General features: G+C 36.4%; 3 protein-coding genes across 8 annotated transcripts in view; all 3 read left to right on the top strand.

The window, feature by feature from the left end:
• il1rap (interleukin 1 receptor accessory protein) overlaps positions 1-936 on the top strand; it is a 32,319-nt gene extending 31,383 nt beyond the window's left edge. For all 3 annotated transcript variants that reach the window (XM_082180027.1, XM_082180026.1, XM_082180028.1), the window contains exon 13: positions 1-936. This exon is cut by the window's left edge. The gene's annotated coding sequence lies outside the window, so the exon portion shown is untranslated.
• A 195-nt stretch (positions 937-1,131) lies between these two features.
• LOC309506392 (uncharacterized protein) lies at positions 1,132-3,662 on the top strand. Its single transcript, XM_082180294.1, has 3 exons — positions 1,132-1,360; positions 1,402-2,272; positions 2,845-3,662. The coding sequence occupies exon 3, from the start codon at positions 2,850-2,852 to the stop codon at positions 3,561-3,563; it is 714 nt and encodes a 237-aa protein (XP_082036420.1). The 5' UTR covers positions 1,132-1,360; positions 1,402-2,272; positions 2,845-2,849; the 3' UTR covers positions 3,564-3,662.
• Positions 3,663-10,071: 6,409 nt separating this feature from the next.
• Positions 10,072-22,403, top strand: LOC309506370 (T-lymphocyte activation antigen CD80-like). Of its 4 annotated transcripts, none has more exons than XM_082180261.1 (8): positions 10,072-10,151; positions 11,840-11,974; positions 13,121-13,164; positions 16,229-16,549; positions 17,327-17,617; positions 19,249-19,368; positions 19,977-20,016; positions 21,404-22,403. In XM_082180261.1, the coding sequence occupies exons 2-8, from the start codon at positions 11,934-11,936 to the stop codon at positions 21,405-21,407; spliced, it is 861 nt and encodes a 286-aa protein (XP_082036387.1). In that variant the 5' UTR covers positions 10,072-10,151; positions 11,840-11,933; the 3' UTR covers positions 21,408-22,403. The 4 variants fall into 4 exon arrangements, with proteins under 4 accessions (XP_082036387.1, XP_082036385.1, XP_082036388.1 ...); XM_082180259.1 differs by having other exon boundaries at positions 21,388-22,403; XM_082180262.1 differs by having other exon boundaries at positions 19,977-20,020.
• Positions 22,404-27,500: the final 5,097 nt, after the last annotated feature.

The raw sequence follows: 27,500 nt of genomic DNA, 5'->3' as shown, positions 1-27,500 counted from the left end.
TTGTCAGTTTTCATTTATATATTATAATTTTTTTGTGTTTTTTGTTGTTAAGTTTTTAATGTTTTTACTGGGGATTTCTATCATTAATTTAGTCATTTTAAGTTTTTTAAGTTTTAGTCATTTTGTTGTGTGTTTTTTTATTTTTTTTATTTTGACTGGATTATATATATCAATATAATTCGGTAATAATAATTTGTCACATTTATATAGTGCTTTTCTATGTACTCAGTGTTTACATCTCCTCAAATCTCCTCAAAAAAATAAAAAAAAAATATATATATATCATTTCTATTTAGCTTTTATTTTTTTATTTATATTTTAGTACTTCAACTTATTTTATTTCCGTTAGTTGCCATAGCAACCTTTCTAAATTTCGTTAAATATTTTTTTTTTCATGTTTAGCTTTTACATCTATTATTTATATTCATATTTTATTTTTGTCACGCTTTGTTTCAGTTAACGAACACTATTTTTAACAGTGTTAGTTAACAATACTCAGGATTCCCAAACTTTGTACTTTGTCAGCCAAACTTCAATAATTGTCAGTCAGACCTTAAATATTTCCTTGACGTCCCTCTTAGATCTTAAGTTAATATTTCAATAATTGAACTACACATTTTCATGTTCATCATGGGTCTTGATGACCATTAATGGTCACATGACCTGCAAATAAAATACAAATATTCATCTTTCTTTCAATTTAAAAGTATTTATAACCCGGTCTGGGAAACCCTGCTCCAGTGGTTAATATTCTTTCATATTCATAACAAACTTCCAGCTGTTTTCACACTCAATTGCATCGAGTTCTTGTTTATTTTGTTTAGTTGGTTTGGTTGTTATCATGCAGCATCTTATATGACCATGTCATGTCCTGTATGTTCTGTGATCACATTGTTTAAGCTGTTTTGATCATTAAAAATGTATGTTTTGCATTCACATCTGTTTCATTGATTCATTTCATCACATCAGTTTCCCATGACAGCAGCTGACATCTGTGTGCATTAATACTCACACTCATGATCATGAATGATGAAATGTTTGCGTAAACATTTCCCATCAGTCATCAGTGAATGGAGGAAGTGGAGAAACCTCAACCAATCACATGCCGTCTTGCTCCATTGAATCGTTTTGTGTGTGTGTGTGTGTGTGTGTGTGTGTGTGTGTGTGTGTGTGTGTGTGTGTGTGTGTGTGTGTGTGTGTGTGTGTGTGTGTGTGTGTGTGTGTGTGTGTGTGTGTGTGTGTGTGTGTGTGTGTGTGTGTGTGTGTGTGTGTGTGTGTGTGTGTGTGTGTGTGTGTGTGTGTGTGTGTGTGTGTGAGAGAGAGATCTGGAGATGACGGTAAACTCTCTCAGAACAGCTCAGTTTTTATTCTCTGGAAGGAAAAAGCAAAAACTATTAATAGATCGTATATATTATGCACGCTAGCACATATTTTAGTTATATTTAGTTTAAGTTTTTTCATTAAAAGCTTTGAACCAAAACATAATTGCATCATTAGATTCAAAGCAAAAAATACTATTACTCGTTCCATAAAGTAAATGATATAATCAGTCACTTTTTTTGTTGTTGTTTTGTTGTCTTTTTAATGTATTACCACACATGTATTTTATGCTCTAATGCTAAAATAACCCATTGCTAGAGGCATTCAAAAGTTGCTTGCCGTGATTTTAATGGTAACAGCAGCTCGTCTGATTGTAGATAGTTGAGTTGTCAAGGCACCTTTATTTCTACAGCGCTTTAAACAATACAGATTGTTGTTGTTGTTGTTGTTCAAAACGATGCATTTCATTTGTTCAGCTGAAGTCAGTTCAGTGTTGATTCAGTTCTGTTGTTCCGATCATAAATTATTAATATAGTTCAATAAGTTGTTTATAAGTTAACATTAAAAATCCATTTCACTCTGGAGATTTTCTAAGGTATTTTTACCTGTGTAACCTATATGCTTAATAAATCATTAATGAATCACATTCTCAAGAAGTGACTGAAACAGGAGTTGACTCTATATTGAGTCACTTCTTGTGAATGTGATTCATTAATGATTCAGAGCACTGTTCTGTTCTGGTGTCAGTAAACTCGTTCAAAAGGTCAAGTGTAAACAGTTGCAAATAGTAAACAGAGTCACTGACAAAACTTGATGGATGGGAACTTCCAAAACTTGATGATTGAACAACTTTTTTTCTGGCAAAGTTTAAAAAGTGTTGTGTAAGACACAATGACCAGCCCGAAGGAGTTCAACTTGTGCAAGCCTGGTGTATGATGTGGGAGTGGCAGAGGTTAGTTGAGTGTGTGTGTGTGTGTGTGTGTGTGTGTGTGTGTGTGTGTGTGTGTGTGTGTGTGTGTGTGTGTGTGTGTGTGAGAGAGAGAGAGAGAGAGAGAGAGAGAGAGTGTGTGTGTGAAAAACTGTTCTGTAAAGCATCATCTATTGTGAAGATCGTTTCATTATGGTTGTTGTATCTGTGCTGGAGTTTATTTATTTAATCGAATCCTCGTCCAACGCGCAATGGGTTGTGGGCAATATTAGCCGTTAGAGTGTGACACTTTTCAACATACTATGATTTGGGACGTACTAATTCTATTTTCGAATACTATTTAGGACGGATAATAGGATGGATTATGTTTATGCAAATTGGGACGCACCGCCTCTCTTTTTTTAGTTATGAGAAAGAACCTTATTCATCCGCAGAGCCGAAGCACAACCAAAACAATGTTCTTCCACAAAATGCATGCAGTTTTGTTTTTTAACCACTAGAGGGCCAAAAGTTACTTGGTGTACCTTTGAAATCGACAAGTTCATTTCTTTTGAAGCTGACCGCTCATGATCGGAGTGTTTGTCTCTCTCTTTCAGACCTGATGGAGTCGGTCCTCAGGTGTATGCAGGCGTGCCGGCGGCTGCTGGTGGTGCTGAGCTCGGACTGTCTGTGCGAGAAGAGCGTGAGTCTGCTGGAGTGTCGTCTGTGCTTGTACCTGCATCACACGTCACGCGCCCCCATCATCACCGTCAGACGCCGCACGCTCAGCGCCTCGTGCGGCGACATCACGGAGCTGCGCAACAACTCCACCTGCATCCGCTGGCACGGCGCGCGCTCGGAGCGAACCAACTCTCGCTTCTGGAAGCTCCTGCGACTCGCTCTGCCTCTGCGACCTCTTGCTCTCGGGAAGAGACTCATCGATAGCACTTCCTCGCACTCAGACCTGGCGTCCGTGGCTACACGTTACACGCAAGCGCAGACGGTCTCGCTTAGACACTCGAGCAAAGGTGGCCGGGTCGGAATGAGGCACTTGGGTGTAAGTGGGCGGGGCTGCAATAGAAATGGGCGTGTCTGTGAGATGAAGGGGCGTGGCTGCGCAATCTGTGTGAGTTTTCAAGAAAGTCGTCAAATTTGGGGTGGAGTTATCGCTCCTCAGTGGAACACACACCTGCATCAGCCTGTGGCCAATGGAACGATACATCACACCACGCACAACGCCAACACCGAACCTGGCAACGACCCCGGCAACGACCTCTGCCCCTGTGAACCAGTCAACAACAACCAGACAAATGAGCTACAAACGACGCACTGTTGACACGCTACACTGCTGGAAACTGCACACCAACCAGTGAATATTATGAATGAAATGTGGGGAGATATGTAAATACTTACTATGAATTTAATAAACCAAATATCAGGCTGACTTTAGACTGTTTTTTTTTTTACAGGCTAGTATATACTGCTAATAGTATGCAATGTAGTATGTTAGTAGTATACTGATTTAAACATATATAATTGCAGCATTGAGCTCTGGTTGCATCTTGCATATACTATATTTCTACAGACATTTTGCACATTGTATACGATCACAAATAGTACTTAGTATGCTGAGCTGAACATATACTCACCTAAAGGATTATTAGGAACACCTGTTCAATTTCTCATTAATGCAATTATCTAATCAACCAATCAATCACATGGCAGTTGCTTCAATGCATTTAGGGGTGTGGTCCTGGTCAAGACAATCTCCTGAACTCCAAACTGAATGTCAGAATGGGAAAGAAAGGTGATTTAAAGGGTAACTAAACCCTAAACCAACTTTTTTTAGTTAATGGTCTGTAAGAATGGGGCTTTATTAGTGCTGTTCATTGATTCAAGTAATTTTTTTGACATTTGTGTTTAAAGTGTTTTAATTTTACAAAATATGGTGTAAAAACGTCTGAGTGCTGCCCTCTTCAGGTTGAACAGTGGCTACTGCAGTTGAATTTTCCTATTGGAAGTTGTGGTACACTCTGACATCAGAGGGTACCAGCTAACCACGCCCTTGCCTGCAGAGAGATATGTCACAGATGCACGCCCCCTCTCCACTGGGCTCTGCCTACTTTTCCAGCATTTTTCAAATATTGCCAGTGGGTGGAGTCAGGCTCTGACCAGGGGTTTAGTTACCCTTTAAGCAATTTTGATCCATCATGCCTTGTTACCACTGTGCAGGCTGGTGGTGGTGGTGTAATGGTGTGGGGGATGTTTTCTTGGCACACTTTAGGCCCCTTAGTGGCAATTGGGCATCGTTTAAATGCCACGGCCTACCTGAGCATTGTTTCTGACCATGTCCATCCCTTTATGACCACCATGTACCCATCCTCTGATGGCTACTTCCAGCAGGATAATGCACCATGTCACAAAGCTCGAATCATTTCAAATTGGTTTCTTGAACATGACAATGAGTTCACTGTACTAAAATGGCCCCCACAGTCACCAGATCTCAACCCAATAGAGCATCTTTGGGATGTGGTGGAACGGGAGCTTCGTGCCCTGGATGTGCATCCCACAAATCTCCATCAACTGCAAGATGCTATCCTATCAATATGGGCCAACATTTCTAAAGAATGCTTTCAGCACCTTGTTGAATCAATGCCACGTAGAATTAAGGCAGTTCTGAAGGCGAAAGGGGGTCAAACACAGTATTAGTATGGTGTTCCTAATAATCCTTTAGGTGAGTGTGGCAAATGAATCACTGCAATGAATTAACAGGCTAGCATATACTGCATAGTACAGTATATACTGCTAATATGCAATGTAGTATGTTTTTAAAAAAAGTAGTATGCTGCATTGCATGTACACATTGCATTATGGGATACAGTATTACATGCATTGAATTCTCCCGTGGCCTCATGGGATAGTAAAGTGTCCATCGAATGCACACTTCAGAATCTCACCAGAAGAAGTACGTCAACCAGGTACTTCTTGCCTACTGTTTTATGAGTACTGTGAATTCAGACATACTACTTTGTTTTTTTGCCAACTATATAGTAGGGAAGTGTGTGAGCGACTTCGGGTGCAGCCACAGGCTCTGCTCTATCTGGCCACCAGAGGGCAGACTCTTCCCAGAATTGCTCTTGTGCATGTGGTGTGTGTTGGTTTCAAGGCCATTCAGCAAGCACTGCACAGCCGCAGACATGGGTGTGTGTTGTGGTGTGTTATTTAACGGTTCTCAGGAAAGCCTTTCTGTCTGACATCACATTTATTGAGTATCAGGAAGTAAAACCTAATGAAGAAAAAAACAAAACAAAAAAACAAATATGAATGTCTTTGAGCTTGATCTGCACTTGTGTTCAGATATATCAGGGTGTGTCTGCTATCAGTCACTCCTAAAAATCCCTCTTATCATCGGTTTTTCTTCCTTTTTCAATATGAAGGCTTATCACAGAAAGATTTAAAGGAGTACAGGAAGAATTTCCCTAAAATATTCATGATATCAGAAGTGAACAGCACCAAAAACAGCACACACACATCGACTCCTACACTGTACCTACAACACTCAATCACAGCTAAATGAGTCATAAAACCTGATTATATAAATGACAGACGATAAGAACAATGCTGTGGGATTGAGGGAAGCAACAATGGAGGGTTATGGAAAAAGCAGGAGTGAGAATTGAAAGTGAGCGACCAAGAAATGGAAAAGGAGAGCTGAGAAGAAGTAAACTGGAAATGCCCTAAAATTCCTGTGTTCCAGTAAAGTGTGTCGTCCTGGTGTTGGTGACTAATCATGTGACCAGGTGAAGCGCCTCTGCCTCCTTCTGTAATATTAAACATGACTTTGACTTCCTGTACTGCTTTGAGCGAGAAAGAGTGATTTTTACTAAGGTGACTGTCACTTTTATTATTGTTTATACTTACAGTAATTATTGATCTAAAGAGCAGAATATTAATATATTAATCCAGAGACTTGAGGGTGGACACTTTTCACTTTAGATGTCTAGCAACCACCTCAGTAAGCTCATAGCAACGAGCTGAAAACCACAATGCCCTGGCAACCTGGCAATTTAAGTGCAATGCCCTGGCAACCACTCAGTACACCTTAGCAACTGCATGATAACACCCAGACAACCACTTAGAACAACCTAGCTGGTAGCTGCCACTCAGAACACCTCAGCAACTACATATCAGCCCTGAATATGTCAGCAACTGCATAGCAACGCCCTGGCAACCCATGCCTTGTCACTGCCAAAGTGCTAGGGTACTGCGGGTGGTTGCCAAGAAAAATCTAGTGATATTGTGGTACTTTCATGGTGGTTTTCTCACATTTTTGGAGCTTGACAGATCCACTGTTTTGTTGTGAAAATCAACACTCTACTAAACGACTCCTTTTATGCTCCACAGAAGAAATAAAGTCATACTGTTTGGAGCGACATGATGGTGGTGACTGGTGAGTACTTGATATTGCTATTTTTTGGGGTGTAGAGAAATTGTTTAATAAAACATGGCAAATACACGCATGAATAGAAGCATCTGAGGCCGAACCAGGTGGGAAATAAACGATTATCACCAAAAACACAGCAGCTTCTGACACAGTTTATGCTCCACAACAGCGTGTTAATGACTTTCAATGGCCAGGTTTGCATGTCGACCTGTGAACGCAGTCCTCCACTGTCTGTCCCACTCCCAACCACAATGGCATTCACTGAGATCATGCAGCAGGAAGTAAAATCACACAACAACACCTCATACCGTAAAGAGAAGGACGAACAGAAAGTGACTGAATATACGTGAATGTGATCAGCAACTACACCTGACATGACATACTGTAAATTGTAAAAGTTGGAAGTGAAATAGTCTAATTTACTGGTCTTATGCTTATCAGATGTTTCTACTGAGATAAAGAGCCAAGTGATCTCACACGTGTCTGGAGTTTTGATCGAGAAGCAGAAGTTTTGAAAAATAGAAAAAAGGGACGCAATATCAAAACTGCGCATGCGCAATACAGGTAGGACGAGCTGACAGACCACCGAAGCAGATTAGCGCCGCTTTTGCCCTGTTAAACGCCAAACATGTGCAGTGTAAAGGCACAAGAACGACAACTATAAAGAAAACTAGTCTATAACAATAACTAAATTAGCGTCCACACCAACTAATTGCTCTGTCTGTTATAATCACGCGCTGCATATCGCTTAAAGCAGGATGGATTCTGATTGGCTGTCAATGATTTTATCGTTCATTAACTTCTTTTTTTGTGAAAGTGATCGTTTCTCTGTTATTATAGTTGTGTGGACTATTCTTTTGCATTCAGAACGATTTTTAAAACTATATCTTCATCGTTATGAACGTGACTGAAAACGTCGACGGAGTGAAGAAAATATATGTTTACTTCTTACCTTTGGACCTTTTTTTCACAGACTGATGATTTTTTTTTTTATGTAACAGTTATGTGCATTTATAACACTATAGGCCTACTTCGTATTATATTTCCCTTTTTCATCAAATTACCAAAAACCAGTTAACGCTGCTGTGGGAGTGAAGGTAAAGTTGAGTCTTTCTCTCTTCTGACTGCAGATCAATCTCTCTATTTTAATTTTGAGTTGTGAAAATACTATGGTGGAGTTATTATTTTACTATTTGGGCAAATGGGAACGCAAAATATATATTTAAAGTCCCCCTGTGGTGAAAATCTAACTTTTAATGTTGTTTATATGTCTATGGTGTTTTTAATATGCTTTAAGACAAACCATGTGCAAATTCATAAGTCAACACCATTGCCGAGTACTTTTTTTAATAAAAGCCCTTAATCTTTTTTAAATGTTTGAATTTGTGTATGCCTGCTACATTTCGTAGCTTCTTGGACCACATCTGGCCTAGAACTGGGCCACATAAAACAAGTCACTTTACAGTGTCTGGGCCAGAACTGGGCCACATAAACAATACAAGTCATTTAGTGTCAGGGTGTGTGTCTCATCTGGGCCGGCGGACGTTTTTTTTATGTCTATTTTCCATTTTTGGGCCGGGGACCCAATCAGAACTGGGCCAGAATTGAAGCAAGGATGTGGCCCAGTGGTGGTGGGCCAGACAAATTTTGCTAACTGGGTTTCTCCTTAAAATTGCAGTGAACCAAAGACCGTCTCAAAAACACGGTTTGAAATCGCTGGTGTTTCTGACATCACAAACTACCTTGTAACCAATCAGATCAACGTGTGATCATCAACCAGTGGATCTCTGAGCTGAGTGAGTGGAGGCGGGGCTCATTTGCATATTCATAGAACCGCGGAACCTTTTTCAAGGAAAAAACATTTAAATATGTCATTTTGGTGATCAAAGGTGAGTTTTAACTTTTAAGGGACGTCTCAAACTGTTCTCAAATGCATCAAGATATCAAAGTCTCTCAATATTGAACTCAAACATTTCAGAAAAGCAAATGATCTGATGATCCTTGTTTCTGCAGCTCAAGCAGTAAAGCATGACGCTTGCAACACCACGGTCAGGGCTCGATTCCCAGGAAACGCTTGAACTGATGCAAGGTAAGTCACTTGGAATAAAAGCATCTGATAAATGCATGACCGTCAGAGTAAAATGCTTAAGCCGTTTCTCTGCTAATGCCAGGACTGTGTGGGAGGATTCATGCAGTTCTTGTGAAGCTTGTGAAGGAGAAGTGTGTCGATGTGTTTGTTTTCATAATTGTAGAAGTCGTTCGGTCCGGGTGTGTAAACATCGCTCAGGTCAGGTATGTCATGTCACGTCACATCTGTAATTCATTTCACCCGAAGTCACACACAAACATTTGTTTATTAATGTGGGAATTTCCCAGTGACTTATCTGTAATTCATGTTTACTGAATTATAATATAAAATAACATGTGTTTCCTTCTGGGGAGCTTATCCGTCCCAAAGGCTCGGTCTCTGCAAAGATAGCACAGAATCTGGTTTTATCTAGTGTTTCATGTGTGTATTATGTTTCTTCATGGTTTTAGAGTTGACAAAGTGTAGCTAGACACACACAACAACAATATGTGTAACACTTTTCAATAAGGTAAACATGAAACTAACAATGAAAAGTGGATCAAATAAGTTCATCAAAGTTGTCCTAAGACAAGAACGGGTATTATTAAAAATGCATGTATAGTTTTGATCCACTGATCTACTGTATTTCAAACGCATTTGTTCATTTTGAAACGTGCTAATACTAAAATATGAAGTTTTGCTGTGTTTAATGGACCTGAGCTAACATGAACTAGCAATGAACACTTGATTCATTTACAAAGATCAATAAATACTGTAACGAATGCATTGCTCATGGTTAGTTAATGTGCTTTAATATTTAACAATATTATTGATCTGACTGCATTGACACTATTATACGAGAACTGAACTGATATATATATATATAAATGAACTAAATTAACAACTAAATGATCTTTTTTACAACAAAAATGAACTATTTGAACTTACTGTGACGCTATTTTCTTCTAGAAACAAAGCATTATTCTCCTGTTATCTCTGTAAAGCTGCTTTGAAACAGTGTGTATTGTATAAAGCGCTATATAAATAAAGGTGACTTGACTTTAACTAATGGGACCTTATTGTAAAGTGTTCAGTTTCAGACGCATTCAAACACATTCTTGCACATCAATCACTTTGTTTGCTATAGTTGAATTATTTGATTTGATGTAGTAATCTAGTGTAGTTTAGCGTAACTTATTTTAGCGTACGCAGCATATTTCACATGCTTCACATTCTCAGACACTTCTTGGGTTTTTAATTGTGAAACCTTATATTAAGGCAGAAACACGATCTGAGGTTTCACACTTTAATGAAGAGCACTTCCTCTTTCTCTCTCGCTCGGTCAAAAAGGAAGTGTTTAATCGCCTTGTTTCATTTGATCCGAGCGCTGGAGGACAGACGGCTGAACTTTAGTAAGTGCTCTCTCGTTTTACACTGTCTCATCATTTCTCTACTCTCACTCTTTTCCTCTTCACACACTTTCACACACTTTCACACACACACACGTTAACCGGTGGCATGTGTGCGGATGGGTCAGGTTTCTCAGGTTTTTTCTGGATCAGGGCACTGTGTTAAACTGAGTGTGTGTTGTGAAGTGTGTCGGGTGTAATCATTCACACTTATGCTAGTTAAGATGGTGTTTTCTCTTGATTTTCTTCCTTTTTGTTTGTGTTGTTGTTGTTGTTGTTGTCTGAGCTTTTGTTTCCTTTAAACACTTTCAGTTTAACGTGGATCATTTTTAAAAGCTCTTTGATTTCATTGTAATGTGACAAAACAGTGAAATGGCACAATAAGTGTAGTTTAGTTTAATGCCACCGGCGTTAAAGTAACACAATTAGTTTAGATATGTTTAATTGAGTTTATTTTAGTTCAGCTGCAGTAAATCAAACACATTTAGTTTAGTTTAGTTTAGTTTAGTTTAGTTTAGTTTAGTTTAGTTTAGTTCAGCTGCAGTAAATCAAACACATTTAGTTTAATCTTGTTTACTTTAGTTACATATCCTCTGGAATAAAATGGCACAACCAGTTAAGTGTAGTTTAGTAAATTTCTGTTTAATAGTTTAAACTAAACTAATAGTTTAGTAACACAATTAGGGGTGAATTTAGGGTTGATTGGGACACATATTGCCATGAGAGATGACTTGGAAAAAGTGTCCCAATCAACCTGAATTTACCCCTAGTTTAGTTTAGTTTAGTTTAGTTTAGTAAAATGTAGTTTAGTTTAGATAAGTGTATTTTAGTTTAGTGCTGTCTGCGGTAAAGCTACACGATTAGTTTAGTTTAGGCTACGTTAGTTAAAACTCAAATGGCACAAACAGCTCAGTTTAGTCAAATGTTTAGTTTTTAGGTTAGTTTAGTTTAATCCCGTCTGTGGTGAAGTAGCACAATTAGGCTAGTTTAGTTTAGTCAAATTAAATTTGCATAGTAAAATGGCACAACCAGTTTAGTTTAGTTAAGTAAATTTTTAGTTTAGTTTAATGCTCTATACACTGTAAGAAAAAAAGTTGCTGCCTAAAATTTTTAAGTACAATCAACTTGGATGTTTAAGTCATTTCAACTTAAATTACATCAAATTTACTTAAAAATGAGTTTAAACTTGTAAAACTTAGATTTTTTTTTTCTTAACTCATTTTGATGAGTTAAAGCAATGTAAAAACATATGTTGTCATAACTTATTGATCACATAATTTTTTACAGTGTGTAGTAAAGCAACACAGTTAGTTTAGTTAACTTTAGTTAATACTCTCTCCGGGAAAATGGCACAGTTTCGTTCAGTAAAAATGCTTAGTTCAGTTTTTCGGTTAGTTTAGTTTAATGCCCTCTGCAATAAAGCAACATAACTCATTTTAGTTCAGTGTATTTTAGTTTAGGGGATTCTGTAGTAAAGCAACATAAATAGTTTTGTCCAAAGTACAATTGCACAATCGGTTTCCTTTCTCCCTCTCGTTTGTCCTCTGCCTCTGCCGTTGGCATTGTTTTGCTGTCTGAGGTGTTTCTGGAGGGTGTGTCTAGTGGGAATTCCCTCTGACAGTATCGGTATGACCACTGGGGATGACATCAACTCTCTGTCCCTTTCTCTCTGTGTGTGTGTGTGGGTGTAGGCATTCTTCCTGTTTCGAGACTCAGATGAGGAGGACATGAAGAAGCCAGTCTGCTCTCTTTAAGTGTTTCACCCGGTCACTCGCGTCCATCAGCATGAGTCAACAACGCCCCTGCTTATACACCCACATATACAGGTACAGCTCTCTCTGTGTGTGTGTGTGTGTGTGTGTGTGTGTGTGAGTGAGTGAGTATGAGAGTGAGAGTGAGTGAGTGAGTGTGTGATGGTGAGTGTGTGTATGAGAGTGTCTCTGTGTTTGTGTTTTTTGTGAGAGTGAGTGAGAGAGTGTGTGTGTGTGTGTGTGTGTGTGTGTGTGTGTGTGTGTGTGTGTGTGTGTGTGTGTGTGTGTGTGTGTGTGTGTGTGTGTGTGTGTGTGTGTGTGAGAGAGAGTGTGTGTGTGAGAGAGAGCGTGTGAATGCGTGTGTGTGTGTGTGTGTGTGTGTGTGTGTGTGTGTGTGTGTGTGTGTGTGTGTGTGTGTGTGTGTGTGTGTGGCTAAACTAGTCAAAACAACTGTCATCGCTAGATTAAAGAGATTATTAGATGATTAGATTTCTGTGAGGGTTCATGAGCTCAAGAGATAAATATCATTAATATAACAGAAAAGTGTAAGTCTATGAGAAGTCTTCTCTAATAAAGCTCTTTGTACGTGTGTGTTAGTCGTTTCATCCACTGAGAGGGAAGTGCTGCTCTTGTGTTTGTGTGTTTGCATGGGTATATTTAGATCAGGAAGTCCTTTTGCATCAGCCATTTTTCCTGCTTTTATTGCACTGTTCTGTTGTTCTTTGACAGTCGTCTTGTGTTGATTAGCGGGATTTCGTTCCTGATCTTTGCTTTTTTAATGCACACATCAGTCTAGACGATTAAACATGTCCGCTTACCAATAGCAGGAGTGCAGATCTCCTGTTTCAGTTCAACATTTAGCCGTGTTGACGTTGGTCTATGCGTCAATAATGTTGCGTTTGCAGAAAGTGCACGAAACACTTAATCCACATGATGCATACTAACGACATCCTCTTTAACACACTGATCGTACTAGTGGTGTTATATTATAATGTAGGGTTACTTATGAGGATGTTACATGCTTAGTTACAGTAAACCTGAACACATGCAAACATCAAGTGTGTTGTTTTGGGTTTAAGGCCTTGGTTTTGCAGTTATTTTTCTTAAAACATTATGAGTCATGGGAATTTTAGAGGAATATGCTAATGCACATGATCGTGAGTAAGTGTGTGTTTTTTGCGTTTTCTCTTATTGTTGTTTTTGCTTGTGTGTTTTTGACAGCTTGGCCCTGGTCATGATCTTGGTGCTGGGAACAGCTACAACTGGTAAGAGCAACTCCTGGTTTATGCCTGGTTTTTGCAGGATCACATGTGCGTTTAACAGCGTTCAGTGGGATAGAAACAACCAGTCAGGTTTTACTATAGTGATTAGAAAAGGCCTGTTTATGACTGTGATTTGCTGAATGTATAGAGATTGAAAGAGAAACGTTACGGGGCGATGGATAATGTAGGGATGAGTTACTAGAAGCTGGAGGAGGCGGGGAATGCACCGCCACTAAAAAAACATTCAAAGAACAAGGAAGCAAAACTCGGACAGTAAGAAAAGGACTTCTAAACCACTGAAATAAGTCATATAGAATCACCCTGATTGAAACACACACATCTATACACACACACACACACACACAAATACACACACTCGCACACACACACACACACACACACAAAAAACACAAACACAGAGACACTCTCATACACACACACACACACACACACACACACACACACACACACACACAAAACACAGAGACACTCTCATACACACACACACACACACACACACACACACACACACAAAACACAGAGACACTCTCATACACACACACTCACCATCACACTCACACTTACACACACACACTCACCATCACGCACACACTCACTCACATACACACACACACACGCACACACACACACAAAAACACAAACACAGAGACACTCATACACACACACACTCACCATCACGCACACACATACTCACTCACTCACACACGCACAAAAAACACAAACACAGAGACACTCTCATATACTCACACACACAGAGACTCTCACCATCACGCACACACTCACTCACACACTCACCCTCACACACACACACACACACACACACACACACACAAAACACAAACATAGAGACACTCTCATACACAAACACACACTCACCATCACGCACACACTCTCACACACTCACTCACTCTCACACACATACACACACAAACACGTTTATCTACATGGAGACATACCAGAGACTTCTGTTTTTATTATTTATTATTTTATATGACCTACTACCACTAGAAAAATGTGTGTGTGTGTGTATATATATATATACACACACACACAGTGCTGGGTAGTAACTGATTCATTGATTATCCCTAAGTTCATAAAGTCTTCACACACAGACCAGCGACTAGTCATGTGACGATCACTGAAAACATTTGATCACCGGATTTACACAAATCATTTCACTTTTAAGAAGTGTTTTCTCAACATTGCACCATTGCATATCTAATCAGCTCCGCGTTAATTATTATTTGAATTATCAGTAATTGAGTCATTTAACCATGTATTACTGTCCCTGGAAGGCTTTTGTCTTTCAAACATTTCATTTTTAGATGCAATGAGGGGATTCCCCAACTTTTTTTGTCATCTGAACTTCTTTAAATATAATATATTTACTTGAATTTCCCCCTGAGATTTCAAGTTAATACGTTAGGGCAACAATAGAATAAAGTCCATAATAATAATAATAATAATAATAATATAAGACTGTTCTGACGTCAGGTTAATGGACACATGACAAAATATTTTATCATTTGCTTTTATTTTAAAAATATTTATGATTTAATGATTAGCCTTTCACCCGCCGTTCTGTCACACACCCCAGTCTGGGAAACCCTGACGTAATGTAAGATTTAATGCGCTTCATGTTGTTGATGATATTTTCTTTCTCTTTGTGTTTTTAAATCAGTGATGGTACAAGATTATCCTATTCAACTCATATCGATAAATATACTGATGAACAAGTTATGTCAAAAGTAATATAAAAATAGTCAGATCCTTGAATTATGGATTCTGTTACTAACTACAACGATGAACACACACACACACACACACACACACACACACACACACACACACACACACACACACACACATATATATATATATATATATATATATATATATATATATATATATTTTAACTACCTATAGTGGACATTCAGCAATGGTTACTGTTGTGCTTGGAAATGATATATCTGTATCTGTGTAATTTTCCGAACAGTATCATAAATTATAATGCATATTCACTGCAGGGATCAAACTGAATATAACGCTGATTTCACTTTGTATGTTATTTATTTAAAGCGTAACTCTCGCCAAAATGCAACCTAGGCTCTTTTTGTGAATCTACTCGAGGCAAACTTTAGTTTAAAAGCATAATTAGGATGGAAACGCCACTTTTAAGTTTGACCGTATTTTCGTTTTAGGTTAAAATGCCTTGTGAATGGGAGTGAATGGGAGTGAATGGGAGTGAATGGGAGTGAATGGGGCACGACTATGATAGCATCAAAATCACTATTTTTAAAACACTAATGCGGCTCGACACAACATGAAACTGTGCTGGAATTATCACCAGCGGCTCTACACATGAACTCAAGGGATTTTGTCAGTCAAAAATAGTCTCTGGAGAGTAAAGATGGAAAGCTCCTAAAGATTAGTTCCATATAAATTCACGGATAATTTGTTGTTTTGTCGTTAGTGAAAATCATTATTGACCTTGTATTTGAAAAAGGATCCTCATATAAGAAGCAATACTAAAATTCAGTGTCAGTTCATTCGCATTCGGAGATCGACTATTTTTGACTGTCAAAATGCTGGCGGACGGAAACACAGGGAGTTGTTCAAAATCTTTCTTTTTAGTAAACTCTGTGAACCCAAACACTGTTCTCAGTGCTGGAGTTCATGTGTAGAGCCACTGGTGAGACTTCCAGCACAGTTTCATGTTGTGTCGAGCCGCATTAGTGTTTTAAAAATAGCCATTTTTGATGCTATCATAGTCGTGCCCCATTCACTCCCATTCACAAGGCATTTTAACCTAAAACGAAAATACGGACAAACTTAAAAGTGGCGTTTCCATCCTAATTATGCTTTTAAACGAAAGTTTGCCTCGAGTAGATTCACAAAAAGAGCCTAGGTCGCATTTTGGCGAGAGTTACGCTTTAAGTTTACATGTTGCTGTTTACACTGAGGTACATTTGCTTTAATAATCACATGCAGACTGAAATGCTTCTCATATCTGATCTGTGTGTCCTTCTGTTGTGTGTTTGTGTAGATGTCAGCGGCCCACCGGTGAACATCACTGCTGTTTTGGGTCACACCGCTACATTCAAATGCCCCAATCAGGAGAGCGGGATTGTTACACGCTTGTACATACAGAGACATGATAAATTCATCAACGGTTTTGATTTAGCCAGAAAGTTGGATCATTTAATTCCTCCCGAGTACCAGAACAGAACCAAAGTGAACCAAACAGCCCTCAGCATGGAGATGACAGATGTCTCCTTATCTGACGAAGGATTGTACAAATGTATCATTTATTATGGAAATCCTATTCCCTCAAAGCCTTTCCCAGAGATCTATCTCAAAGTCACAGGTATTCAAAACGACAAATCATAAATAATTACATCGTTCATTTTGACAAATTATGCTCGGATATGTACAATGTATTTTATCTCAACTAATGGGATTCACCCTCTTTATTTAAACTAAATTAACAGCCATCGATGCAGATTATTGTTTTTTTAATTGTATTTGTATTTTTAATTTTGCCAAACAATAACCAGAGGGTGTGCATAAAAAAAGAAGAAAGTAAATTTATGGTGTTGAATGTTTCCATATAAATGTATAAAAAATAAGTGAGGAAATTAGAGCATTCTGGTTAATTAGTGAATATAGTTGATTTCTGTAAATCCTCCAAATGTTATAAATATGAGCATATGTTTAGGTATGGGTTATTCATACTGAAATATAAAATGCATTATTAAAAACTAACTATACTTTCTTCCTTTTTTATGCCCCCCTTTCGGTACTTAAATTCACATGCACTTCAAATTTTGAGCCATTCTCAATTCATTTTCTGAGTGATGCACAATCCTGATAAGCTCCTACATTGTGTGTAATGAATCTGCGGTCGGTCATTTGAATACATGTTCATGTGCGATTATGAGTGTGCATGTCTGTTTTAAGACCATCTCTGGTTTATTTGCGTATGTACATCTGTGCGTGCTTGCGTTGGAAACTCACCACTGCTGAGCAAGCGCTCATGGGAGGCTATTACTGACGTGGGTTTTGAGGAAATGAAACACTGTAGGGGGAACCTCTCCGGATCTCTAAAATGTCACTTATTCCACTGTTCTCTCCCTTTTTAAAGCCAAATACAGCGTTCCCACAATCGAGAAGCAGTGCAGTGAACGTAAGAACGGCAATGGCGCTGCTGAGAAAAGCTGCCAGCTGAGTTGCTCGTCGACGGGAGGTTACCCGCAAAGTGCTGTGAAGTGGGCGGAGCTTAACCCCAGTCTGATGAGTGTCGTTCACAACGAGAGCTCAGAAGATCCGATCTCCAAAACATGGACCATCAACCAAACCATCATGTACAACTGCGACCATCCAATCAATGTGAGCTGTGCCGTAGATGACGCTGTTTCCCCCACCATCACTATATGTAAGTGAGCTGGATGTAAATTGCATTCGATTAAAGCTCCCAAAAAAAACCAGCAAGTGATATCCGTCATTTCACCGACTAGGTGAACTATAGACCCGGTATTCATGGGTTTCATCAGGTCCCTTTCCACAGGTGTATAAAATCAAGCACCTAGATTATGAATGCAGACTGTGCTTGATTAATACACCTGTGGAAAGGGACCGGATGAAACCCATGAATAGTCCGGCTATGAGTAACACACTTCTAGCCAAAATAACCCTGAGTTTGGTTACATGTCGTTTTTGCCAGAATAACTTGTGAGATGTTTGATATTCCATCATGTAAGCAAAGCCAGCAGTGATTACAAGCTGTTTGGTTTCATTTCTCCACTCATTTCATTTCTTTGTCTAATTGATGACGAGTCTATTCTTGGGCGATGGTTTAGACGTCTGTTAATTTTTCACTGACGCAAAATTGCTTGCTGGGACTTTATTTTGGGGCTATTCACGTCACTACATGTACGTACTATAGTATTAGTAATAACAGTAACTAACCCCAAACCCTAACCGTAACTCTATAGTAAGTACATGTAGGTAATTAATATTACTCACTACTTATTTGAGTAAGTACAGTGTAAATATGTCAACCTTAAAATAAAGTGTAACCAAAAAGTAATATTCCAAGTCTTGTGAAGTTTTGTGACTGAATTTAGAAATTGTTGATCACTGAAAATCTTGTCTAATAAAATGTAGTGGGGGCATTTCGCTCATGCATATTAATTAGGTTATATTGCATGAGTAATGTGAGGATAATGTCAACTTTTCCAGGGTTTTTCCATCTTTTAGATGGCATGGATGCCCAAAATTCCTTATGCAAGGGAGAGTATCCTGAAATTAAAAAGGCAGCGATATATTTATATCAAATTTATTCTAATTACTATATACTATACCAATTTAAAAGATTATTTGGGAAATATTTACATTTTAAGGATTACTAAAAACAAAACGAAAAATCCCTTATTTCCCTTATAGTACTGTACTGTTAGATGTATTATCTATTTATTTTTATCAAGTTTTTTATTTTTTATTTAATCTAATTTATGTTTTTATTTATTTTGATTTAGTTGTTATTATTTATATGAATACCTTTTCATTTATTTCTTATTTATTTTAACCCATTTATCTGTTTATTTTAATCTTTAACATTTTTTAGATATTATATTATTTATTTATATTAATCACTTTTCATTTAGTATTTATTTCTTATTTATTTTAACCCATTTATCTGTTTATTTTAATCTTAAAAATGTTTTAGATATTATATTATTTATTTATATTAATCACTTTTCATTTATTTCTTATTTATTTTAACCCATTTATCTATTAATTTGAATCTTTACATTTTTTAGATATTATATTATTTATTTATATGAATCACTTTTCATTTATTCTTTATTTATTTTAACCCATTTATCTATTTATTTTAATCTTTTAAATTATTTATTTATTTATTTATTTTTACACAGTTTTTCTCGGACCCCTCAGACCCTCTTTTGGCCCCCAGTTTGAAAACCCCAGTAACAAGTGCGTCACAAATAATTCTTCAAGAGGGAAAAGTCAAAAGATCCAATGTCTTTTGTTGTCTTCTTTCAGGCGAAGCAGTATCTTTCTCAGTTAGGGTGATCACCGCTATTGTTCTGGTGCTTGTGTTTGTCCTGCTGCTACTTCTTGTCTTCGTGGTGATGAAGCTCTGCTGTCGAAGACATCAACCAGGTACACAAGAACACACACACTCAGTTATTAAGAAACACTAAGTAAGGGTTAATGCCCTTCGAGGTGTCCATTGTCAGGTATTAATGGACGACGGCGAGGCGTGAACCGTCCGACGCGCAGCGGAGTCCCTTCCGCCGAAGTCCATTAATACCTGACAATGGACACCTCGAAGGGCATTAACCCGCTTATACCATGGTCACTTGCCAAATAACACATTTTTAAACCATTAGTTTATATTTTAATTAGTTTTACAATCGAAATCTCAAGTTTTTACAAACAATAACTTGGTTTCCCTGGTTACGCCTGACGGTTTATTTAGCAACCGGAGATATTTATAGTCCGCTCGATTTATAGTCCGTATAGACACTTTGACTGCCTGTTGCTATGGTTACTCACAGCTGATGTAGCCAGCGCATTTATTTATTAATTTTGAACGGTAAACAGTCAGTTTCACCAGAACTCCTTTACTAGGTGTCCTCTATCACTTTTTAATGGACACCCTGCAGCCAATCAGAATCGAGTATTCACCCAGACCATGGTATAAACTACATTATCTATTAGACTTCAAATCTTCATTTGAACATGTTTATAATTTCTCTCTTCTACAGGGAATCAGCCTGACCATGAAAATGCTGACGTTCCATTAGCGTAGGTATCTTCTCATTATGTTCTCTTATGTCCTCGCTGTTTTTAATGATGCAATTACAATGAAAATGTTCTGACAAAAGCACCGTAGAAATTATGCATACCAGGGTTATTATGGTTAAGTAAAACTAAAAACATATTTTTTGGGGGGTAACTCTTCATTTTACAGTGTAACATCTGTACGTACCATAAATTATGCGTAATTACATGAAACTAACCCTCAACCAAACCCTAATCCTACCCTAACCCTATAGTAAGTACATGTAGTTACTTAATATTACTCAGTACTTAAATATATAATTACACTGTAACAATGACACCTTAAAATAAAGTGTAAACTAATTTTGTTACTTTAAATCAAATAAATGTGAACTAAAATTTTATATGAAAAACTTACACTTATTTTTATTTCTGCTAGTTGCCAAAGGCAATATTTCTCATTTCCATTTAGAATGAACTTATGGAAGCTTGTTTCCACCACTAAATAAAAAAATAAATAAAAAAGGTAATTGCGACTTTTTTATCTCACAATTCTGACGAGTTTATATCTCACAATTCTGACTTTACAACTCTCAGTTGCATATTATAAAGTCAGAATTGCGAGATGTTAACTCGCAATTGCGAGAAAAAAAGTCAGAATGGCAAGATATAAACTCATAATTGCGAGAAAAAAGTCAGAATTGCGAAATTTAAACTCGTAATTGCGATAGAAAAAGTCAGAATTGCGAAATTTAAACTCGTAATTGCGAGAAAAAAAGTCAGAATTGCGAAATGTAAACTCGTATTTGCCAGAAAAAAGTCAGAATTGCGAAATTTAAACTCATAATTGTGAGAAAAGGTCCGAATTACAAAATTTAAACTCGTAATTGTGAGAAAAAAAAATCTGAATTGCGAAATGTAAACTCGGAATTGCGAGAGAAAAAGTCGGAATTGTGAAATAAAAAAAATGTCCCACTTTTTCTTTTTTTTTTTTGTGGCGGAAACGAGCTTCCATAAGAACTTGATGGACTGAAATAATTAATATAAAAACTAAACAAAAACATAAAAATGATAAAATCACACAACAAAATTACTAAAACTTTCACTACAATTAAAAAAAATATAAATACAAATAAAAAATATAAATAAAAAATATAATAGTATCTAAATAACAATTATATAACTATATTCCACGTTTTCTGCAGTCATTTGAGAAGTCATTGACTGAAAATCTTGACATTGTTTTTGCATGGAAAATGAATTCAGAGTAATCCAAATAAAATAATTTCCAGTTGATGATTTTTGTTTTTGGTGAACTGTTGCTTTCAAACACAAGTGATGTCATGTTCCGTTGACGCCAACAATAACCAATGGAATTCCTGTATTTCTAACTAGCGACTGCCATTCACAGCTAAAGAGCGTCTGAGTCGTGAGGACTAAACATTAAGGAGACGTGACAAGATTTTCCGCCATTGTGGAAGCGCTTCAACTCCCAGACGGACCAAGGGCGGATTGTCCAGCTCAAGCTGCAGGTCCTGACAAACGTCCTGGCACATTTGAACAAGCTTTTGAGAGTGTCCCCTTTCTTTACCCAGTCGTTCATTTGGAAAAGCACATCATTTCCTCTGCATCCTGAAGCAGCAGTGGGTTTGTTTTTAACACAGAGACATTTCAGCCAGAGAAGAGTGATTCATAAACGGTGCTTATAAAAAAAAATTCTAACTTTTACAGGAAAGTTGAATGGCAAAAAATTGCGCTATATTCTCCATAATGTCCTGTATCAACATCTCATAGTATTTCAAACTGTGCCACTTTATTCCAGGGAAAGGGAATTGTAAAGTTCAGACTTTGAAAGCTGAACTGAAGTAAATAGTCTGATTTAGGCCAGTTGTATGGTTGACAGTTGTTCATGTTCATTTAAGAATATGTTATTGAAATGGTCTTAACACTGTTCATTCTGAAGGGACATTTCATTTGCTTTTAGAAGCTGATTCATTGAAGCTTTATTTTTTTAAAGCCAGTTCTCAAGAGACGAGCTCACTAAACATAATTCATGCAATCATATACTGCAACTGTTCCACGATCATGCTGGCCGTTTACTGTCGCATTACAGTAATATATCTGTTCATGTGTCTGGTACTGACTTTTATTCTTTTCTGCACCACCTCACTGACACTTACTGACATTTATGCAGCGTTCAAAAATACTTATTATGGTAAAACTGTTCTCAGGGTGAGAGTATTTAAATTTTCTATTAAAAATGGAAGTCTGTTTCTTATGGAAATGTCATATGCACTTTGCTTTCTGGCTGCTTGAAATGACCCTTTTTACTGTTTACTCTGTAATTTATAATTAAATTATTCTGTTTCTTAAAAAAGAAGATGAAATAAAAAAAATCACTTGTTTGTTTATTTTCCCTGACTCGTTATTTTTCATTATTCATTATTTCACTATTAGCATTTCAGTTTGAACATTTACATAGTACATAAAACGTACTAATATCTATTTTCACTAGACACTATTAGAATAACTAGTAACTAATATATAAGAACTAGTATCTAATAAATAAGTACTATAATCTAATATATAAGAACTAGTATCTAATAAATAAGTACTATAATCTAATAAATAAGAACTAGTATCTAATAAATAAATACTATAATAAATAATAACTAGTAGATATTGAATAGCTACTATAATCTAATAAATAATAACTAGTAGATATTGAATAAGTACTATAATCTAATAAATAATAACTAGTAGATATTGAATAAGTACTATAATCTAATAAATAATAACTAGTAGATATTGAATAAGTACTATAATCTAATATATAAGAACTAGTAGATATTGAATAAGTACTATAATCTAAATAATAACTAGTAGATATTGAATAAGTACTATAACCTAATATATAAGAATTAGTAGATATTGAATAAGTACTATAATCTAATAAATAATAACTAGTAGACATTGAATAAGTTCTATAACCTAATAAATAGAACTAGTAGATATTGAATAAGTATAATCTAATAAATAAGAACTAGTAGATATTGAATAAGTACTATAATCTAATAAATAATAACTAGTAGACATTGAATAAGTACTATAATCTAATAAATAAGAACTAGTAGACATTGAATAAGTACTATAACCTAATATATAAGAACTAGTAGATTGAATAAGTACTATAATCTAATAAATATGAACTAGTATATATTGAATAAGTACTATAATCTAATAAATAAGAACTAGTAGATATTTAATAAGTACTATAATCTAATAAATAAGAACTAGTAGATATTGAATAAGTACTAGTATTAAAAAGGTAAGAATAAGCACTAGTAGATAAGTATATACCTAATGGATAGTAACTAAAAAATAAGTAGGCTACTAGTAACATGAAAATAGATTCTAGTTCGTTTTAAGGATTAAATGTTAAAACAGCTTGCCTATTTTATCCTTAATAAGTCTATTAACTATTAAATCCTTAATCGCAAAGATTTAGGTATAAAAAGACGATGCACTCATAATATGAATGAGAAAAAGTACAACGCGCAAAATGGCAGAATAAGTCCCGCCTTCTAAATATAAGGGCCAATCGCTGATAGGTAAAGTCATTGCGTAACTTCAGCTTCCGATAGAAGCTCCGGTTGCGCGCGCTTATCACTGCACATGCGCACTGGCCTGTCGACCTTTAAAAAAAGCAGCTCTCTGTCATGATTTGAGCATGATGAGACCGTCTCTAGAAATGTTATCTGTCAGTCGTATTGAACAGGAATAGTTTAGGCTACGTTCAGGTGTGTGTTGTTAGTTTTACCCAATAGGCGGAGTTCAGGTTTAATTAACAGCACAATGTCATCATCAGTTAGTTGAGTTGACGATAGTTTCTTGAGTTCCAGAACATTTCCACGTGTTTCCATGTAAGTAAAAACTTAACAAGACATTGTATTTGAAGACTGTATTAATTAGATATTTTGCTAACTCCACAATTGCATTTAGGCTGTGTTGTCGGGCAGTTTTCAGTATGCTTGGTCATAATTTAGAAGTGAATAACTTTAATAATTTATGTTTGTTACTACCGTACTAAGATAAGTTACATCCTAATCGTAGACTTTATAACCCTGATTGGTTGGTTGTTATATGGTATTGAATGTCTTATGCAGAGGTGGCCATGCTTTTTACTAGCAAGGGCCAAAAATCAAACTTGATTAAAGACCACAGGGCAAAATTAATTTCCTATTATATCAAAACGAAAGTTTCTTTTTTTAAAAGAGCACCTCTTATGCTTGTTTTCCATGTTCATCTTTCTTTAGTGTGTAATGTTGCTGTTTGAGTTCTTCTCTATATCAGTGTTTCTGAACTCCTGAAACGCCTCCATTGTAGTCTTGAGTTTCTTCCGGGAACGAACACGTCACAATATTCCTCATTATAATAATTCATACGCAGAATAAAGGGGCGGGGCCTGGTTGAGTTAGTTAGTAGTGTGTTAAACTGGTGGTTATTATAAGAGCGGGACATTTCCCAAACACACTCGAAGCGCTCGACCAATCACAACACACTGCTCCAGCCGACCAATCAGAGCACAGTGTGCTTTTCAGAAGGAGGGGCTTCATAGAGACAGGAACTAAACAGAGCGTTACTGACAGACTGGGAAGAGAGGAGCCGCAACAATGGAGAAATAATGTTTTATATGTACATTTTTTAACTTTATGTTTAAACTTACATTTTTAAGCATGAAGACCTGTTCTAGTAGAGCCCAAAATCAAGACTTTGAAAAAGGCATAATGCGGCCTCTTTAATGAAATTCACTGTTAAAACATGAAGTTAAAAAAAAAGGATACATTAGAAATGAAGATATGCTTCAATGGCATGTTTTTCCCCCTTACTGGTTTTTTCCACTTCTGAAAGTGGATGTGTTAGGCCAAATCAAAGGTCATCACGGGCCACTTCGGGCATCCCAGCTCTGATAGATACAGCCAAGTCCCGCAAATGTGTTCAAACGCCACTTCAAGTTGACTTTAAGTAGTATTTACTAATGTTGAAGCATAGAAGTTATTCATCTGAAGCTGAGACATCTCCACAACTAACTGTTATGTGTCTTAAAATCACACTGTATTACTTTTTATAATAAAAAATTTGCTCAATTAAAAATAATAATGATTTTTTTAATAGGATACAAGAGAAATCTAATAGTTTTGATGTCTGTTCTCCTGTAACAGCTTCACCTGTAGTGCTTCAAATGACCAGTAGGGGGCAGCATCATATTAGAAATCGGCTGATGTGACTAAGCACATTTTAATCCACAATAATTAGTATTTATTCTAACGATTAACCCAACTATTTAGGGTTATGGGCCATGTGGTCATATAAAATCCCAATTTTGATAATGTATAGCCTATATAAATGTTAAGTTTTAACAGCTCAATCAGAATGTTACTCAGAAAGCATTTTGAGACTCTGGAAGAGCTATAAAACCATACGACAATGTGTCTCGCAAGCAACCCTGAGCCGGGCCGGGTCGGGTGTAGTGACCTCGAGGGGGGAAGTTGGACTGGAGGATAAATTCGTGTCCAAATTCTGGGTGGAGGAATTTTAAAGTGATCTGAAAACGAGTCAAGCCTCTAATTCTGCGGAGAAAGATTTGCTACCTAATGCCCAAAACAATCCTTTAATTCCTGGCCACATAATAGAGATTTACTAGGGTCACAAGGCGTCTGAAGAGACAGAGACTGAACTTAATGTCTATAAAACGAGACAAAGTATGCACACAGACTCTGACATTGATTTTCAAAGTTTTAATTTTTCATTTGATACAAAAGCATTCTTAAATAAATTCATTTTTGTTCAGTTTCTTAGTTTTTACAAAGATAAATTAGCATTTCATAACACAAAAAATAACAACTACAAACAGTTTTATGTACAAAATCGATCCAGAAGTCCTTCATGAAATCCAGGACTGTACCACCTGCATGTGAGTTTCTGAGGCACTTTCATAATGTTTGTGTAAAAATAGAGTTTATCATCATCGGTCAATACATTCATGGACCTTACGGGAGTCCCGTACGGCACGGTCAGTGATTGTCTTGTGTCATATTCAGAGTGAATGTGTGTCTGACAGCGCAAAAAACAAACAAACAAAAAGTCCCATCATAGCTTTGTCATATCAAAAATAACTAAATATCGAAGGCAGACTGTAGAAATCTCTGAGCAATAATTTATAAAGCGTTCACGTTTTGTCGCAATAAGAGTTTCTGACCTGTAAAAAAGCGCAACTCTGAAACTTATTTGATCAGTGTGACGTTTGTGCAAGATGTGAAACAGCAAAATGGCAACAGTTTAAGTTAGTAAGCAACCTTTGCACATGCTTCTGTCGGACATGCCACTGCACACTGACTTTCTGCTTCAGTGTTTCGCAACAAAACCGCATTTCCAACACAACTTGAAAGCATGCCGCAAAAAAAAAAAAAAATGTTCTAACTCAGTTTTTTTTTGTCTGAAATCATCTTACTTGAGAAGCAAAAATGACTTGTGTTGTTTACGGAAAAATTGATCAAAATTAAGTGAGTTTATGGTTAAAACAAGAATTTTCTTTTTTTTTTTTTTTTTTTTTTTTAATTCGATCTTTCACTGTAAAAAAATTATTTTATCAATAAGTTAAGATAACATTGAACATTACATTGAAAAAAGAAAAAAATATCTGCCAAAAAATTTTTTTCCTCTTTAAATTAAGTTGATTTTTCCTATAAATTAAGTTAAAACAACATGTTTTTACATTGCTTTAAGATTCAACTCGTTTTTTTTTTAAAGTCAGTTTGATGTAGTTTAAGTTGAAATGACTTAAAATGACTTAATTAATCACTTAATTTTTTAATTTTTTATTAAGTTGATTTTTCAGACCCCATTCACTGTTAAAAAAATTAAGTTAAAACAACATGTTTTTACATTGCTTTAACATCAGCAATTTTTAACTTATAAGTGAAACAAGATTCAACTCTTTAAGTCAGTTTGATGTAGTTTAAGTTGAAATGACTTAAACATCCAAGTTGAATGTACTTAAAAAATGTAAGTCAGCAACTTTTAAAATTTTTTTTACATTGTTGGCAGATATTTGTTCTTGTTTTTAGGGATGCACCGATATTAATATTTTGGCCGATACCCATAACCGATAATTCTTTATATTTGAAAGTCGATAACCGATATATTGGCCGATAAATCTAAATCCAAATTTTTATGTAATTTCTGAGAGCCTGATTACAAAAACAAAAGTCTCACTATTAAAAACCACATCCCAAACACACAATCATAATGATGTTCTAGCCAATTATAAATAGCCGATATGACAGCACATGTTGCACTTTACTGTATTTTTTTCTTTTTTATGATTACGATCATATTTCAAGCAATTTAAAACCATCATGTTGATCAGTGCGCATCTGAAGTGTCTCAGCTGGAGGAAATAATACATTATTTATCCGCTTTAATATATCGGGCAAATTTTCTTATCA

Source organism: Leuciscus leuciscus (genome assembly GCF_965113295.1).
Source record: "Leuciscus leuciscus genome assembly, chromosome: 9".
Lineage (NCBI taxonomy): Eukaryota > Metazoa > Chordata > Actinopteri > Cypriniformes > Leuciscidae > Leuciscus > Leuciscus leuciscus.
Note: the sequence above shows the minus strand (reverse complement) of the source record. Positions and strands in the feature narration are given on the sequence as shown.